At 37.2% G+C, this 18502-nt stretch overlaps 2 protein-coding genes across 2 annotated transcripts; both read left to right on the top strand.

Moving 5' to 3' along the window:
- The first annotated feature begins 210 nt into the window (after positions 1-210).
- Positions 211-4439, top strand: LOC107803824 (uncharacterized). Its single transcript, XM_016627613.2, has 4 exons — positions 211-648; positions 1152-1977; positions 2347-2784; positions 4073-4439. Exons 2-4 carry the CDS (start codon positions 1173-1175, stop codon positions 4255-4257), a joined length of 1428 nt encoding a protein of 475 aa, XP_016483099.2. The 5' UTR covers positions 211-648; positions 1152-1172; the 3' UTR covers positions 4258-4439.
- Positions 4440-13674: 9235 nt separating this feature from the next.
- Positions 13675-17084, top strand: LOC107783846 (mannan endo-1,4-beta-mannosidase 7). Its single transcript, XM_016604872.2, has 5 exons — positions 13675-14109; positions 14228-14422; positions 14505-14627; positions 15802-16004; positions 16336-17084. Exons 1-5 carry the CDS (start codon positions 13783-13785, stop codon positions 16790-16792), a joined length of 1305 nt encoding a protein of 434 aa, XP_016460358.2. The 5' UTR covers positions 13675-13782; the 3' UTR covers positions 16793-17084.
- Positions 17085-18502: the final 1418 nt, after the last annotated feature.

Here is an 18502-nt window from a genome sequence, read left to right on the forward strand (position 1 = left end):
TATGAATATAATTTTAGATGGTTTTTAAAGTTTTATGGGTGATCTGACTAAAAATTTTGAAAAACAGCTTTTTTAAAGTTTTTTAAATTTTCAAAAAATTTTAAAATTTATTTTTAAGTTAAAATTAAAAATTTTATGGTCAAACAATAATTTCTAGAAAAAAGTGAAAAAAATTGTTATGTACAAACGGGGTCTTAGTTTAGAATAAAGTGGGGAGGTTCTCTTTGCATTTAGGCCTTTGATTCTGCGGGGCGAGGTGGTGAAAGGAGAAGCACCAGAAAGTTAGAGAAATTAGGAACATAAACACACAAACCACGCGAACCAAAATATACTACAACAAACACACAGAGAAAGAAGGAAGAAAGAAGCATTCCGTGTACTTTGGCTCTAGGTTGGGGAGGCTCTTTGCCTTGTCCGAAAGGTCAGGGTCAAGGCCAGAGGAGACGAATTCGCGTTCATCTATGGAAACGTGTTCCACACTGAACCTTCTGCTTTTTATCAAAATATCATGACCTTTGACATTCGCGAATTCGCGATTCTCAAAATCTGAATTCGCCTCTATTCTTTCCCCTTACCTTAATGGTCTCCTGAGTCCCCTTCTCTCCCCTTAGGGTTTCTTCATTTCTTCTGCTTCTTTCCCATCTTCAGGTAACTTTCTTTATCTCTTTGATGTATATTGGTGTATGAGATAATCATTTCTTGTGAAATTTTTATGTTGCTGTTATGATGTGTGTTTGTTGAAGCTTTGACACGTTTAATTTGATCATTTGGGCCTATAATTACCACTTCAACCTTTTTTTATAGATTCTTCTTTGGTGTGGATGAATAGATTTATAAGTTTAGCTAGCCATATTGATTTTATTCATATAAGTAAAATTGAGGTGAATTGAGATGTCGTCGTGATTTGTGGCATAAGAATTCGAAGATTGAATTAAGAAATCTCAGTATTTATATATTTTGTCGACTTGCCTTTGAAGTTTCTTCTGCCTAGTCTTTAATATCAGAGCTTGGAACAAATTCAATTTCCTTTCTTTTATGCTACTACTTATCTTTCATCTTCTGATTATCTGCTAATATATGCTTTTATGCACTCTTAATGGAAAACGAATTAATTGCTTGTTGTGTTACGTTTTTTCTGTTATTTTGTATAGGTGTTGCTGGTATTGTAAGCCATGCCGACATATACAGCAATAGCTATGGATAGATTAATCGAATCCGGGGGCTCAAAATCCATGGCAACTTCCAAGAGCATTCCTGACTCGAAGTTTGCGAGGAGGAACAACACTCCTAATTCAAGTATTGATAGGAGCAAGAACGGTTCTATTTCAAAACTAGAAAGAAAAACTGTTGAGTCTAATGTAAAGTTGGATGGTACAAATTGTAAGTCCTCTGTCATAGTAGATAGGAAAGACCACTGGACTCAAATATCTCCTGCACTATACACAACTCCCAAGCTAACGCCACTTCCAGATTCTCCTTCATCATTTCCTCCATCGCCCTACATAATCAATCACAAGCGTCGAGGTCCACGGCTTTCAAAGAGTTTCGCCGAAGATGATTTCGGCACTCAACAACAAGCTCTAGATGGAGAGAAGATAGATGAGAATGTAACAGACACAGAGAAGGAGCTCCCCGGTACATCTATTGATGATTCTTCCATTTCTAGGGAGACAGTTAATTGTGCGAAAGAGGATAATTTACTAGGCACTACTGATAACCTGGTTAATGGTGGTGAAGTGAGTGACCTCTGTAATGGGGATCTTCTTCACCAAGATTTGCCTAATGGTTCAGCTGGGCAAAATGGTATGTTGAAGTCTGTTGCATTCAATTTGCAGAGAGGTGGTGAAGCTGATGATTTCTTTGACCCCCAGGAATCTCTGAGTGTCAAGAGTAATGGTGAGAGTGAGAATAACGGTGGATTGCAGCGCTCTGTAAGTGCTATGACTCCGTTGGGAGAATTTTATGATGCGTGGGAAGGTAGTCACCTTTTCATATTCTGATAATTTTCATGGTTATGTCTTTCTATGCTTATATTTCTATTGAACTGAGGTGTTTATTTGTTCCTATTCCACTAATGGTTTGACTGTTTTCTTTGCTACCTGCTTTTTCTTCCTTTTCTTTTTCCTAGCTGTCAACTTGGTTTTCATGTCTTTTCCCTTATGTATAGTTGTAGGATTTACATTTTTCAGTCAACTATGCAAGTTTTTGTATTCTATGTAAATACCTTGACGATTGAGTGCCTTTTCCTTTTCCTTTTAATAAGTAATGGACTATTGAATGTTATCACCACGACTTAATGTAATTCGATTATGACACAATTTTTGGTTTCCTTATTCGCGTCCTCAGAACTATCTTCAGAGAATGGGCCACAGATACCTACACATGATTTTGAAAATGAGCTGCGAGAAATAAGATTGAGCTTATTAATGGAAATTGAAAAGCGAAAACATGTAGAAGAAGCTCTAAGTAATATGCAAACCCAGTGGCAAAGGATTCGTGAACAGTTATCCCTTGTGGGGTTGAACTTCCCTCCATGTCCTGTTGCTGTAGAGGGAATGGACAATGAACAGCTAGATGATCAGGTGGAAGATTTGTTTCAACAAGTCCACATCGTTCGGTTTGTATCAGATTCCATTGGAAGGGGAATAGCAAAGGCTGAGGTGGAGACAGAAATGGAGGCTCAAGTTGAGTCAAAGAACATTGAGATGGCTCGACTATGGGACAAGTTGAATTATTACGAAGCTGTAAATCGAGAGATGTCACAGAGGAATCAGGAAGCTCTAGGTGAGTTTATGTTCCATGTTACTACTTATAATTTGAGCCCATGTTATGTTGCACATTCAATATAGGTGTATGCATGTTCTTTCGGCATTGTTTAGACAAATGTTTAATGAGAACTTTCATTTATTGTTTATACTTCTGTTTCTATCCATCTTTGCTTGTTGCTTCCACTAGATAGGTATGCTGATAGGTAACAACTAGGTCCTCAGCCTTTCTTACTTAGTCTAACTATAGTTTTATAGGGATATTGGTTAGAGCCAATGGCAACTGCCTCTTATTTGAGATTTGTGCAAGAATTAGAAGTTATGTTGGCATCTTCTATTTTATAGACAAGATACTCTGTTCAATTTGCAAATTCACCTGTCAGCATTGAAACCGAGAAACAAGACAGGGCCCAAAATAAACATAGTAATTTAGTGGTTTCCTATGAACTGCAAATGTCTTCGCCACTGTTCCATGCCAAAAGCTTATGTTTTGTCTTTAGTGCATCCAGAATAATGTCTTGGGCTGTCGGTTATTTTACACCCAAACTTCATTGTGCACTTTTACACAAATAAATGCAGTTTTTTCCTGTATTCTTTTCTTAGAAGAATAACATGGCATATGGCCAATACACATTCCTTCAGCAAACATTAAATATAGACTTGATTTTAGTTCTCATATCTATTATCGTGATAGTCAAAGTAGGACAATTATTTCTGAACCAAGAGAGAAAAATACTAAGATGCAAGGCCTATTGACTGCTTATTATCTATCAAATTAGATTGTATGCACATATGTCATCCGATTTGCAGAAGTTTATGAAAGACCAATATTGAGGTTAGTGACTTCCTTGCTAACATTCGACTTACATCAGGAGTAGATTAGTTCTGATTTGAGAGGCGGATCCAGGATTTGAAGTTCTAAACTTGCTACCGAACCCAGAGCTCATTAGTTACACTTAATGGGTTCACAATTAAATAGTTTTACATATTTAATGAATTTCCTAATGCAAATACATGATCTAAGCAAAAGCTACTCGGTTTATCCGAACCCGTACGTAATACTGAAGCTCCGTCCTGAGTGCGTCCATCCAAGGCCTTACAGATTTAGTTATGTTTCCCGAGTGACAACTGCTCAGGCTGCTGCTCTGATTATGTAGTCTTGGTACCTGCGCTTCATCAGGGTTAATTTTGTGTACAAGTGACCTTTTTATTTTTTTGTGCTTTATTATTGGTTGGAAAGATATCAACCAGCAGATTCTTTTGATTTGGGAGAATGACAGTTTCTCTGTTTCTGTTGGACCGTGTAGAGACAGCGCGGCGTCTTAGGCAAATAAGGAAGAGAAAGCAGAAGAAATGGATATGGGGGTCGATTGCTGCAACAATTACACTAGGCTCTGCTGTCTTAACCTGGTCTTACTTTTCTGCTGAAAGAGCATCATCTTCTTCAAATCAGTCTCATAGTCTTGAGGGTGACTCCACATCAGAACTATGAGTTCTCAATGAATTGGTTAAGGTGTGCTTATTATACAGGGAAATAAGGAATCAGGAGATCAATCTTACTGTCTTGTGAATATCTCATATATTCTTTTCCTTTTTGATACATAAAGCATATTTCTGCTATTGCACATGTACAGTTCCTTGAAAATAAATAAAGCATTTGCTCTGGGTTTGTTAGCACGACTGTGAAATGGTTCATATAACTTTTCAGTTCTTGGTGTTGGAGGGAACGTTTTCTTTGTGAACTTTGCAGGCTTGGAGGAGCTATTGCCCCTTAGACGCGGCTTGCCTACAGACTCTTGATTAGATTTCTTCAGCTGACGGAAAAGTTAACATTCGTTCACTAAACCTGCACGGTAGTGCTTTTCAGTTTGCATTCATTAGAAATCAATTGAGTACTATTATTTTGTTTTGCTAAGAGTAGCAACAGCTGATACCACTGGACTTGCTGCGTTGATGCCAGTTAAAGGAAGGGCGAAGGTATGTCACTACCACAATGAACACTTCCTCGGAGTTCGAGATCATATGTTGTATGGTGATCCTCTAAATGACCCTTTGAGGAAAACTAATAAATGTCCCATAGAAGATACTTTCCTGTTAATAAGTAATTATAAAAGAACTTGAGCTTCACGTCGGATTGAATGGAACTAGAAAACAAGAAATAACCGACAAAATATCCTTAGAGCTCTTTTTGGTATGGCTTAACATTTTTGGTGTTTGATGGTTGGACGAAAGATTTGTGCAATGTTTTGGGTGAATTCTGTGTCAGAATCTAATGGGTTTTCCCAGAACTAACAAGAGTTTTTAATCAAAACAGTTACTGAACTATCCTTCCGGGTAGGGGTAAGGTTTGTGTATACTCTATCCTTTCCAGACCCCACTAGTGATATTTTACTGGTATGTTGTTGTTGTAGTTACTGAACTATCCGTTGACCTTCTATGCATGTAATCTAAACTATCCCCCTCATATTTGAGTCGATGACTGTTTTGGTCCCACAGCTAACGGAAGTTGCTATATATCGAAAAAATAATCATGTTATCAAGAAGTGAACACGTAAGCTTTCCAATTGCCTGAAATGGAGGCCCAAATAAACAAACACTATCATTTCTTGCAACATGATCATGCTAGAAATCTGAAGAATTAGAAAATGCACTACAATTAAAGCTTGATAGTTGATATTGAATTAAACGGAACTTATTAAGCTTGAAAACCGTAAACGAACTGTTGAAGACTTGCTGATCAGATAGGGAATTTATTATTTACTTTGTGTATACAGTCGAAATAGATTTCAGCATTCGTACGATCGATCGAGGTCAAAACATAATAGATCAGAGTAAGACTTCGAGATGGGTTCCGAAGGTGGTACAAACAAGCTTCGAGCCCGAGGGACCGATCAATATCGAGCTCGATATCATTGTCAAGCTCGAATCCAAATCGAACTATGATGCAAAGTAAAGTTATCGAGCTTATGATTCAGAGATCGATCAATACTGACCCCGAATCAATGCAAGGATCCGAGTCAGAATCGAGCTCAAGTCAAGATCGAGAGCTCGAGTCAAGACCGAAAACTCGAGTCAATATCGAGCTCATAGACAAGAGCCGTTGCAATCCCATTAGAGGAGAGAATCCTGACAGGAATTATGGAAAAACGGATTTATCACGGGTCTCCCACTATATATTTTTAATTATATCTAAAGTAAGATCCATCTACTATAAAGGGGATGGTTATTATTTCTGTAAGGACCAAGTTTTTTACTTACATTGTAATTCAAGTATCATATTCTCCTATAGTGAAGAGTTGTTCTTTTAAGCTTCATAAATTGATTCAACCTGTTCAGTCCTAAAAATCATCTTCTTTACAACATTGTTTACGTTGCACCCTTTGCAATCTATATTTGATATTTCTATTTATCCTTACGGTTTGTATTAAGCTATACCACATATCCTTAGAACTACGTACAAATTTAATTCTATCCATTTTTCGGATAAACACTTTGAAGTTTGGCTTCTTCAGAGTGACAGAAGCAAGAGTTAGAGATGCTCATGTTTTCCCCAAAAATTGTATTGGGTTATGCTTGCTTCATCTTTTTCCTCTGCTCCTCACCTTACACAGAAAATAAGCATTTGGTTTCCAGCGCTTGGTTTCTAATATCTGGACCGTGATGGCTAAAACCTATTTGCTTAAATGGCCATATCGGACAAGTATGATCACGAAGGATATTTTGGTTAAAAACTCAAATCAATATTTTTTATTCTAATAATAAATTTTCAAGATGATATGCGATACTGCTTGACCTCTGACTGATCCAAGTCTTTGGGATATGAATTTGATTAGTGTATGTCCTTTAGAAGACCACCTGAAACGAAGCAAGAAGATTTGAGCCTCATACTGTAGGCCTAGCAGGTACACAATGACCAACTGAATCCAAGAGGGTTAAGAAGGTATCAGATTCTTGTCTGTGGTTTCGTTGGCGAATATGGTACAAGTTTGGCATCACTTTATCATTTACACTAACTTTTCAGCATCTGATCACCTACTGGTGAGTGTAGGGCCAATTGGGGGCTCGATACCTTTGTGAATTTGTGATACACACCACTCCACCATGTCTTTTACCAAAAGGTAGGTATATCTCGCCGCAGATGTCGCCTCTAAATGCTGCCAAATGTTTTTAAACGAACCAAGTAGGACCTACTAGACTCATTTGCATTCACTGCCGCAGACCGCCGCTAAAATTTGATGGCCCCACTTTCCCTCTTTTCTCGCTAAAATCTCATACCCGCGTTGGACGCTGATTAATTCGAATTGAAGTTGCATAATGTGTCGCCCGTAGGCTCGTCCCAACTTGTGTCGCCCGTAAGATGTCTGGGTACTTGGCCCTAGATATGTCGTGGCGCTTCATCTTAGGATCACAATCCATATGCGCCCTGGGGGATTGGCTTAGGACATGTCTTGTCCCTCGCCCAAGACTTAGCGTCGCTCCCGCGTGCACAACCCAATCCTCAAGCTAGGCACTCGCCTAGTGCATCCGCAACCAGCTCGTGCCTCGCCCGAATAAGGCAACCTTTAGTCCTTGGCCATTGTCATGCGCGTCTTTCGTGCCATGCCCATACATAGCCCTCGCGATACACTTCCATCCCGAATAGTGCAGTGTCGCCCCACAATTGCACGTTTAGGCCAACGGACCCTTGCTTGCATAGTTGAACCCATGCCATGCTCACAAGTCGACACATGATGCCCCTAAGATAGGTGCGTCAAGTATCCAATCGACACGAAGGTCTCCTTCCAACATTTCGGCAACCCGCGGGGCTGGCCATCCCACACATCGAGCCTCCAGTGCCACTTTGGTGCCCAACGCTAGCCCGAAAGTGTTGTGCCGTTCATAGAGTTCCCAAACTCATATGAATACCTAGGACACTCCTTTGAGTCATCCAGGCAGTCCCTTGAGGTTGCCCCCAAGGTATCTCATTTAATACGGCTTGGCGGCAACACGTATGAGGGAGGCTGGTCGGAGCTTTCATCACCTATACCCCCCTTATATATGCTTAAAATTAAAAAGCACAAGTTGCCCGAGTAGACAGACCTACGTCAAACAATCAGAAGAGCCTTTTCTCACCAGTTCTTGGCCGAAGTCACAACCCCAAATTGCGGCTTGTGACATCCTCCCACACTCATTATGTCATCGTCCCCGATGACACATCATGGCCTACGACATCCCGGAGTCTGCCCCCTCAGGTATGTACATTTCGGCTCCCTTGGTCATATGGGTTGGACTTCCTCGAAGTCCTGTCTCAAAAAGGAGTCGTGCCCCATGCACTTCTCCCCCAAGTATCTTCCAAGCGTGCCTCTGCACTTCACTTCCTTTCGGTGTTCACTTGGAAAGTGCCTCCGCACTTGCACCCTCTGGTGTCTTACTTTGTGATTGACCCACATTAGTCAATCACACTATGACCCTCACGACCTTTATGTCCGTCTGAAGCTTTTCCTTCACAGGTAAGCACATCAACGTACTCTTTGGCGCGGCTCAAGTAGCTCAATCGCTCACATAGCCTTCAAACGCCTCCGGCATAGCTCCCATAGCCTTTCGCTCCCGTAGCTTTTCCTTGCCCTCAGTACCTTGAGGATGTGTTGGCTTCAGGACCCACAACTTCGCCCTTATGCCTCTTGCATAGGCGGGATCCTCCCACACTCAATGTGGAGGATACTTCTTAGTGTTGTCGTCCCACTTGGCATTCGGCCAGCTCTTGGGACGACTCTTGGTGAGTACTACATTCTCGAAGTCATAGCATCGCCGTATTCCCGAACAAAGCTCTTTGTTTTCCAACTGTCACTTCCTCATCAAGTACCCAATGCTCCCGGTAGTACTTCAATACTCGCCCTATAGACAGGTACTCTCTTGGTCCTGCTAGCACGGCTTCCCGGTTCGGTTGTGCCTCGTACTTGGACTCTCAACGGTCCTCCGATCATTCGGCGTACCCCTTTCCAGAATGATGACACCTTCTAACTTGGAAACTCGCCCAATTCCGAAGCTTCGCTATACCCTCGAATTCGTTTCCTCACCTTGGCAATGCCCTCAAGCAGCTCACAAGTCTATTCCGAAGGAAAGACACTCAACTGATGCGTTGTACGCATCATTGGCAAGATCTCCGCTATGATCATGCCGAATGTTTATAGTCCATGGCTCCCACTCTTTTGCAATATGGTTGCACGACCTGGCAAACATGACCTTCTCTTGACCATTCGTCTCATCGGCATATCACCTCATTCAATAGCACCCTAGAATTTCGAAAGACAATGGAATCACCCATTTCTTTCTTCGACCAGCAGTATCGGGTTCTCGATCTCTGGTGGCATATGAATATCAATCTCTGCTTTGACATGATCTCCCCACTAACATCCAAAATGCATTCGCCATCTCCACATTTGCCTTGACATTGTGCCATGGCATTGTATGGCCTTAATCAGCTCTGATACCAAGTGTCACGGGCCCAAATCCTTATATTGGGTAGCGGCACCTGCTCGCCCATACGGCGCCTGCAGTTCCCCTCACTGCAGGCCAGCCTGTTTCCTATCCCAGGATTCCCAAGCACGATCCTGTGCCTGTTGGTGGGATTCGCCCGTAGGCTTGCCCCAACTTGTGCCGCCCGTAAGATGTCTAGACCCTTGGCCCTAGACATGTCATGGCGCTTCATCTTAGGATCACTATCCACGCGTGCCCTGGGGGATTGGCTTAGGACATGTCTTGTCCCTCGCCCAAGACTGAGCATCGCTCCCGCGTGCACATCCCAATCCTCTAGCTTGACACTTGCCTAGTGCATCCGCAACCAGCTCGTGCCTCGCCCGAGTAAGGCAATCTTTAGTACTTGGCCATTATTATGCGCGTCTTTCGTGCCATGCCCATACATAGCCCTCGCGACACACTTTCATCCCGAATAGTGCAGTGTCGCCCCACAACTGCACGTGTAGGCCAACGGACCCTTGCTTGCATAGTTGAACCGATGCCATACTCACAAGTCGACACATGATGCCCCTAAGATAGGTGCGTCAAATATCCAATCAGCACGAAGGTCTCATTCCAACATTTCGGCAGCCCGCGGGGCTGGCTGTCCCACACATCGAGCCTCCAGCACCACTTTGGTGCCCAACGCTAGCCCGAAGGCGTTGTGCCGTCCATAGAGTTCCCAAACTCGTATGGATACCTAGGACACTCCTTTGAGTCATCCAGGCAGGCCCTTGAGGTTGCCCCCAAGGTAGCTCGTTCAATACGGCTTGGTGGCAGCACGTATGGGGGAGGCTGGCCGGAGCTTTCATCACCTATACCCCCTTATATATGCTTAAAATTAAAAAGCCCAAGTTGCCCGAGTAGATAGACCTACGTCAGACAATCAGAAGAGCCTTTTCTCACCACTTCTTGGCCGAAGTCACAACCCCAAAGTGCGGGTTGTGACAATAAGCTCCATTAAAAAGAAAATGGCTCCATACCAGAATTCCTTTATATTTAAGGCTCCAAGTAGAAATCTTTGATTAAGAATTAGTGGATTTTATTCAGCCCACTATAACTCCCGGCGATTTCCACTTTCCCTTTCGTTTGCACCAACCAGTTTGATAATTTGGTCATGAAAGGAAATTTGAGAGTGGTGTCTCGGACAATAAAGGAACTACACCGTATGGAAGATTATATACTCATTCATATTGCATATACGTAGCATAGTTACTACTTCCTTCCTTCTTAACAAGAAAACAATAGAGTCTGAATTGTGAGAGTCAAGCTATGTGAATTTTGAATGTCAGTTTCTTATTTTTAAATAATTAATATTATCATATATGGAATAATGGAAGTACATAAAAGGTGTTATTAATATCATATTTCATTATTTCCAATATTGACATTAATTATTTTGGAAAGAGAACGGGTACGGAAAATCAAAGAAAGGACGAGCTGCCTATCCTCTCACATGGGCTGTTGTAATCGAATCCCTTCCTACCTTCATGTTCTTTAAGTTGTAGCAAGCCACATGGCGGAGTTACATGCCTTAAAACCAATGATAAGGACAGGGAAGTCATTGTTACGTCTAATTAAATCTTTATCCAAAATTGTGTAAAAATGCTTGCCATTTACATAGTTTTCGTATCCTCATGAATTGGCTGTGGTACAGAGCTTTAAAATGATAAGAATCGAGTTTTCAACCATATGAACTTAATGATGTTCCAAAATAAATGTAGGAAAGACAAAGACATCGCCTCTATTATCTAAAACCTTTCAACAGATTATATTTGTATGGGCAGATAAGAGAGCTGCCACAATTCACAACGCTTCTAGAAAAATATTGGACCGCATATTAATTGGCCACAAAGTTGTGGTTTTTTTTCTTAATAAAGTTTTTCCATTCTATTTAATTTTGTGGTTGGAGAGGATATATTGCTCCCTCTGGTTAATGTCACAATTCACTGTTTTTTTCCCATAAAACAGATGGTAATAATGGTTGGTTGAGAGTCCAGAACCAAAGTGTGAATCTTTTGGACACAAGAGACCGAAATAGGTGAAAAAAAAATTGATAACCTTTCTATATATAACGCTATTTTAAAAAGCGTTATACTTTAACATCATTTTTGTCCGTTAAGACAGTGTTTGCATTTTAATGCATAGTGCTCTAAACAAAAGCGCTATACCTATTTGCATTTTCAATAAGACCTGCTATGTGCCCCTCTCTCTCCATTGATGGCACTAATTTTTTTTTTCTTTTTCTTTTCTATTTTTTTAAATTCATTTTCTCCACTATGGCTACCCAAATCTATTTTTTAATTCATTTTTACCATGCCCCCACCTATGAGGAAATTGTAGTTTATTGAACATTACATAGTAGTATTTGAACATTGTAGGAATAATTTACTCCATTATTATCGTAATTTTTAAAATGTAGATCTAGTACCATAAAAATTTTAACCTCCTTGTTGAGTTGACGCGTTCAGGTAATATGAAAAAATCAAATCAAATCGAAGATCAACTCAAACTAAAGAAGAAAATTGATTTTGTTATGATTTTTAATTTTAAAAATCAATAAATTTTGATTTGATTTGGTTTTAAGTAAAAAATAATTAAAAAATAAACTAAATTGACTATATAAATACATATCTAAAAATAATAATTACATATATATATATATGCATATTTTTGGGTAAATCATAAATTTTTTTACATTACATATATTATTTTTTTGTACAATTGATTTGTAATCTAGTCCTTTGTCTTAATAGTAATTTAGATATTTGCTCTTACTTTCTAGTTGGATTTGTAGTCTTTGTTTTGATAAGTTCAAGAATATATTTCATATTAAAAATAATTTATCTTTAATTGGATCCATAAATTATTCATTAGTTTTTAATTCAAAATTCTCATCAATATATCTTGATAAATGATAGATTTTCTTAAAGAGTAATTGGCATGGTAGTATTATGCTAGATTATAGTCGGTTGAATATGTGTTTGACAATGTGTTTAACATACTTTAAGAAAATTTAACAAAAATTTTAAACACCGAAAACCCAATAAAACCGACAAAAAGCGAATCGATGAAAATCGACTCAATTGCTTTGATTTGGTTTATATATTTAATAAATTGACTTAATTGGTTTGATTTTATAAATATTCCAACTGTCGAGGACAATATATCTTTTAATAAAATAATTGTAAAATACTCTCTGTCCCTCAAAAGATTGTCTTTTTAGTTCATTTTATCAGATTAACCGTATCGCTTAAACAGATCACATCATATTAGACTTTTATAAAAAAAAAAAGCTATAAAAGAGATAACAAAAATGCCACTTTAAGTCTAAAGTAGTACTTCCACAACAAAAAAAGAGTTTTACGTATCTTTTCATTTTATGTTTAAAAAGAAAAAGTCCAACAATGTATGCCATTGATAGTAGATGGAATATAAGATTAAATAATTTCAAAAATAGAAAGATGCAGCTCTTTTTAGATTATAATTTGAACCTGTTGTGGGTGAGATTTCTAAAATTCAAATCTTTCAAAGTTAGTTATATTTTTTAAATTTGAATTTAAAAGAGGGATAACTCATATAAAAAGGTTTTGAAAACTAAAAAGAAATAAATCTCAAATACAACTTGAAATAAAAGGAATATTATTTCTTCATAGGTGGGGGCATGGTAAAAATGAATAAAAAAAATAGATTTGGGTAGCCATAATGGAAAAAATGAATTAAAAAAACCAAAAAAAGAAAAAAGAAAAAGAAAATTAGTGCCATCAATGGAGAGAGAGCGCTACATAGCATGTCTTACTGAAAATGCAAACACATATAGCGCTTTTGTTTATAGCGCTATGCAATAAAATACAAATATTAGATATAGCGCGATTATTTACCGCGCTATACCTTAACGGACAAAACTGACGTTAAAGTATAGCGTCCTTTAAAAGAACGTTATATATAGAAAGTTACCAGTTTTGTTTTCCCGTATTTCGATCTCTTATGTCCAAAACCACTTTAGTTCTGGACTTGTTGGTTGATCACTCTGTCACTTACCTGCATAATATACTAATGGATTCTTGTGTAAGACAGGTAAAAGGAAAAGCTACTCCCCATATGGTCCCAGACATTAGTCTTTCCAAAATGGCCCTAACTATTTTTACAAAGGTGTCGGCACTCTCAGCTTCTCTTGGTTAAAATTACATGACATTCTTTTAAATAAAATAAAAAAGTTAAAGTTAGATTCCCTCTTTTTTGTAAAGCATACTATACAATTTACCTTTTTGTTTGAAAATGAATGGTTCCTGTCTTCAAAGATACTAGCCATTCTTCTCTTTTTTTGTTTTCTTATTATCCACCTCCCAAAACAACCTAAATGGCAGTCACTGTTACTTTCCTCTGATAGTTAATAATAGTGGTAGGGACACATTTTGGACAAACTATTACAGAGCCCCACACTACTCTGAGCTGCTAATAAAATGCTTTTTCTAGCCTTCATTGGCATTCTAAACTCATAATTCTCAAACCAAAAAAAGAGATGAAGAAGCATTTGGCTTCCGCAGTTTTTCTGATTTTCTTGGTGCAGAATATCTGTTTCTTTGTTGAAGTTGAAGCAGGGGATGGCTTTATCAGGACTAGAGGGATACATTTCATGTTAAATGGTGATCTTTTTTATGCCAATGGGTTTAATGCCTACTGGTTAATGTATGTAGCTTCTGACCCTTCTCAAAGATCCAAAGTTTCAGCTGCATTTAGAGAAGCTTCAAGCCATGGCCTTACTGTTGCCAGAACTTGGGCTTTTAGTGATGGTGGATACAAGCCACTACAATATGCTCCTGGCTCTTACAATGAGGACATGTTTAAGGTCTTTTTTTACTAACTGTACTAATTTTGTTTTATTCTTTTATTTGTTATGACCTAATTAATGTTCTTTTGTATACTTCCGAAGTCTTAACTTTTGTGTAACTAATTGTAATTTGAAGGGGTTGGATTTTGTGATATCTGAAGCAAGAAGGTATGGAATTAAGGTTGTATTAAGCTTGGCAAATAATTATGAGAGCTTTGGGGGAAAGAAACAGTATGTGAACTGGGCTAGAAGTCATGGGCAGTACCTCAATTCGGATGATGATTTCTTTCGCAACCCTGTTGTTAAGGGATATTACAAGAATCATATTAGGGTAACCTGAAAACTACATCACTTCTATCCTGTTTCTAATTGGTCATTTTAATTTATTAGTTATTTGTTCTTTACTATTGCAGACTGTTCTCAACAGATACAACACCTTCACTGGAGTTGTTTACAAGAATGACCCAACAATCATGGCGTGGGAGCTTATGAATGAGCCAAGATGCACATCAGATTCTTCTGGAAGAACCATTCAGGTTCTTGTGCTTTGATTGTTTTCATCATCTCCATTATCTATGCATTTATCTAATTTTTTAAAACAAAGAATTTAAATCAATGGCTCAACTTTTAAGATCTTTTTTTTTTTCTTCTTCTGAATTTTAAATAAAATTGGGGTCGGGATTCCTTTTCTGCTGTGGTTGTTTTTACATTTTGCTGCAAGTCAGATGCAAACTAAGCCTTGAAATACGGTGATAAATTGTGATATAAGATAAGTTTTAAAAAATCATGAATTATAAAGTGAGATTATATGATACATAAACTATAATCTTGTGTTTGGTTTGTCCTACTAAAATATGGGATATGTGACTTAGCATAAAGCTATAGTATTTGGTTTTGCAATTTTTTTTAATTTCAATTTTAACTTTGAATTTCAATCCTTCAAGTGTTCGGCATTTGAGGGCATTATGTAATGGATGCGTATATTTTCAAAAATACCCCCTTCTTAGTAATGTATAGTACGGATGTTGGTGCATATCATTAACACCACAGACCCTTATATGAACACCAAAAGCCGGGGTATTTAATAATAAAATTTTTATGATGCCTAATATGAATACATATAAGTAAGAAAATTTGACACCGTATAGCCGTACTTAAAATACAATATCTATAGTCAAGTGTCACTTTATTAGATATGCACATTTTAAATTCAAGCCGAAAACAATAAATTCAATAACTCACAAAGCATTAGATTCCGCCTCTGCAAATACATCCCCATGAATTTAATGAGGCTGTGGCATGGTTAATTATTAGAGAACCGAGAAAGCAGAAGCGGATGTAGCGTACTAGTTACGGGTTCAACTGAACCCATACTTTTGACGCTGAGTAAAAATTTGTATGTAAAAATTAATTAAAATTGCAAAAATAATAGATATGAACCCATAACTTTAAAAATATAATAAGTTCAATATTAAAAATCTTAAAATTGAACCCATAGGATTTAAATCCTGGATCCGCCTTGCGAGTAAGTTCATTAATTATCATCCAGGGTAGCTCCTAGGTTAGTTCACATAATTGACTAGAAATTAATGTCATCTGCTTTCCCTGCCGTTTCCAAGTGCACCTCATTTATTACTTCTGCTGTCACTACATCCTAATGCAAGAATTCAACATGAAAAGGATTTACCCATTTTTCATTTCTGTGTGCAGAGTTGGGCAACAGAGATGGCTTCTTATGTTAAATCTATTGACAGAAACCATTTATTAGAAGTTGGCTTAGAAGGATTCTATGGGCAATCAACTCCTCAGAGGAGGAATCTGAATCCTAGTTTTGACATAGGAACTGACTTCATCGCTAACAATCGCATACCTGGCATTGATTTTGCCACTGCTCATGCCTATCCTGATCAATGGTAAACTTTTCAGAAACACATTGCACGTTAGAATAATATCCTTAAGAGACTACATCACTTTCTTTAGTTGTCTTGTATATGTAAGTGTAAACTAAAAGTTTAAATTATTAGATAAAGTGATACAGTTTAGTACGATATCAAATTGGCAATTTTGAGTTCAAGTCTCACCCGTGCAAAAACAAAAATATTTGATGTGCTTGACATAGGAAAAAGAATCAGGTGTCAAGTAAGAGACATGTTACAAAATGTCTCATCTCTAATAGATAAACTTTTAGATGAGAAGGGTACAAAGTTTTAAGAGTTTCTTAATTGTAAAGCTATATTATGACAGGATAACAAACTCAAATGATCAAGCCCAGCTATCATTTCTCAACCATTGGCTGAACTCCCACATTCAAGATGCTCAATATATTCTCCGGAAGCCATTACTGATCACAGAATTCGGGAAATCTTGGAAAGATTCAGGTTTCAGCTCCTACCAGAGGGACCTTCTTTACAACACAGTGTATTACAAGATATATTCATCAGCCAAGCGCGGGGGAGCAGCAGCTGGGGGACTCTTCTGGCAACTTTTAAGTGAAGGAATGGACTCATTTCGTGATGGATATGAGATAGTCTTAAACCAGAACCCTTCAACTGCAAATTTGATAGCTCAACAATCTCATAAGTTGTACCAGATTCGGAAAATATTTTCAAGAATGAGAAATATTCAGAGGTGGAAGAGAGCAAAGGCTGCTAGAAGGGGTGATTGGACAGGTAGCAACAGAGGAAGGCGAATTGGAAACTGATAATGATAAGCTTGCTATGTTTCAGTTTGAAGCTATAACTTGTGTTTTTAATGAAGTAAGCATGTGTGACAGAGAAAAACTGTCCTAAACGATTTTGTATGGTACAGAACATTCTCTAAACTGTTTGCAAAAGCCCTTCTTAGAGATGATTATGGTTCATCCAGGTGGGTTAATAGATTACGTAGTAGTAGTTTTTTTTATTAAGTGTTAAAGTACTTTACTACTTGTGTTATTATTTACTTGTTTGTAATTTGCCACTTATATATAGTCTCAACTTTCAATTTTTGAGTTATTCCCTATTATTAGTTACACTACTTAATATATATTCAGAAATTAAACTATCTGATACCCAAAGTAACATTTGTGTTACAAGTTTGATGGCATGGACTTTCTAAACAAAAATAAGCACACAATGACTCTGGGCTTATCTGGTTATACTTTAGAAAGAAAAAGAATCATAGGAGGTTTCGGTATGTCTGTGTAATCAAACTTTGTTAGATGACTCTCAAGAGCAAGAGCAACTCCAACATTGTCCCCAGAATGGGGAAATTTCACTCCAACCCTCCCCCATTTTTGTCCCCAAAATGGGGAGTGAATAGTGTCTCCCCAAATTTGGGGACACACTATTCATCTCCCCATTTACTATTTCCCATTAAAATATTATTATTTTTATTATTTAATCTTTTAATTTATCTTTTTATATATACTTAATTATGTTTATATAATATATTTACCTAATTAATTTTTCATCTTAACTTTGACGTATAATTTTAAAAAATTAATTATCGTGCATCTATTTTTTTTTATGTAAAATTGGTGGTTAATTTTATTATGAGTTATAATTGTATGAAAAAGATATAATCATCAAAAAAAATGAAAGGTGCAAATATAAAATATTTGATGTTGCTAAAATTGAAATACATTAAATTAAAATACATTAAAATTAGAAATATATTAAAATTAAAAATATATTAAATTAAAATACATTAAAATTGAAACTACGTTAAATAACATAATAATTTAGTAGCGAGACATGTTCAACCCTTGTGCAAACTATTCGTGAGCCACGTGCGGCAAAGAAGAAATATTTTGCGATGAAACAAGAATCATGTCGAAAAGATGTTGAACGTGCATTCGGAGTTTTACAACAACGTTTTGCAATTGTTGCAGGACCGTCATGTTTTTGGCAAAAAGAAGTGCTACATGATATAATGACTACATGTATTATACTGCACAACATGATAATCGAGAATGAGCGTGATCTTAATGCATCAATTCAAGATGATTTGGAAGGTTCACCTCCAACAGTAGAAATGACAGTAGATGAAAATCAACGATTTCAAGAATTTTTTAGCTCGACATAGAAGAATTAAGGACAAAAATGCTCATTTTGCACTTCGTAATGCATTAATAGATCATTTATGGGAGAATACTAGAGGTTGAAATTGAATATTTATGTAGTATTTCGAATGAATTTTATCGTTATGTAATATGTATTTAATTAATCTTGTATCGCAATGACTTCACTTTTATTTGAATTATTAGTTAATCTATATTAATTGCTTATAAATTATATTATTTAAAATTTTATGGAATTGTTTTAATGAAAATTACAAATTAATGAAAATAAAAGATGGAATTTGTTTAATGAAAATTAAAAAATAAAATTGAAATGAAAGATAATAATATAATATAGAAGAGAGAAGAATA

Source organism: Nicotiana tabacum, chromosome 17 (genome assembly GCF_000715075.1).
Source record: "Nicotiana tabacum cultivar K326 chromosome 17, ASM71507v2, whole genome shotgun sequence".
NCBI classification, from domain to species: Eukaryota; Viridiplantae; Streptophyta; class Magnoliopsida; order Solanales; family Solanaceae; genus Nicotiana; species Nicotiana tabacum.

Coding starts and splice junctions, on each gene's coding strand:
- LOC107803824 (XM_016627613.2), top strand. CDS start 1,173: ATGCCGACATATACAGCAATAGCTATGGATAGATTAATCGAATCCGGG. Junction 1,978..2,346: donor ATTTTATGATGCGTGGGAAG/GTAGTCACCTTT, acceptor TCGCGTCCTCAG/AACTATCTTCAGAGAATGGG. Junction 2,785..4,072: donor GAGGAATCAGGAAGCTCTAG/GTGAGTTTATGT, acceptor TGGACCGTGTAG/AGACAGCGCGGCGTCTTAGG.
- LOC107783846 (XM_016604872.2), top strand. CDS start 13,783: ATGAAGAAGCATTTGGCTTCCGCAGTTTTTCTGATTTTCTTGGTGCAG. Junction 14,110..14,227: donor ACAATGAGGACATGTTTAAG/GTCTTTTTTTAC, acceptor TGTAATTTGAAG/GGGTTGGATTTTGTGATATC. Junction 14,423..14,504: donor ATTACAAGAATCATATTAGG/GTAACCTGAAAA, acceptor TTACTATTGCAG/ACTGTTCTCAACAGATACAA.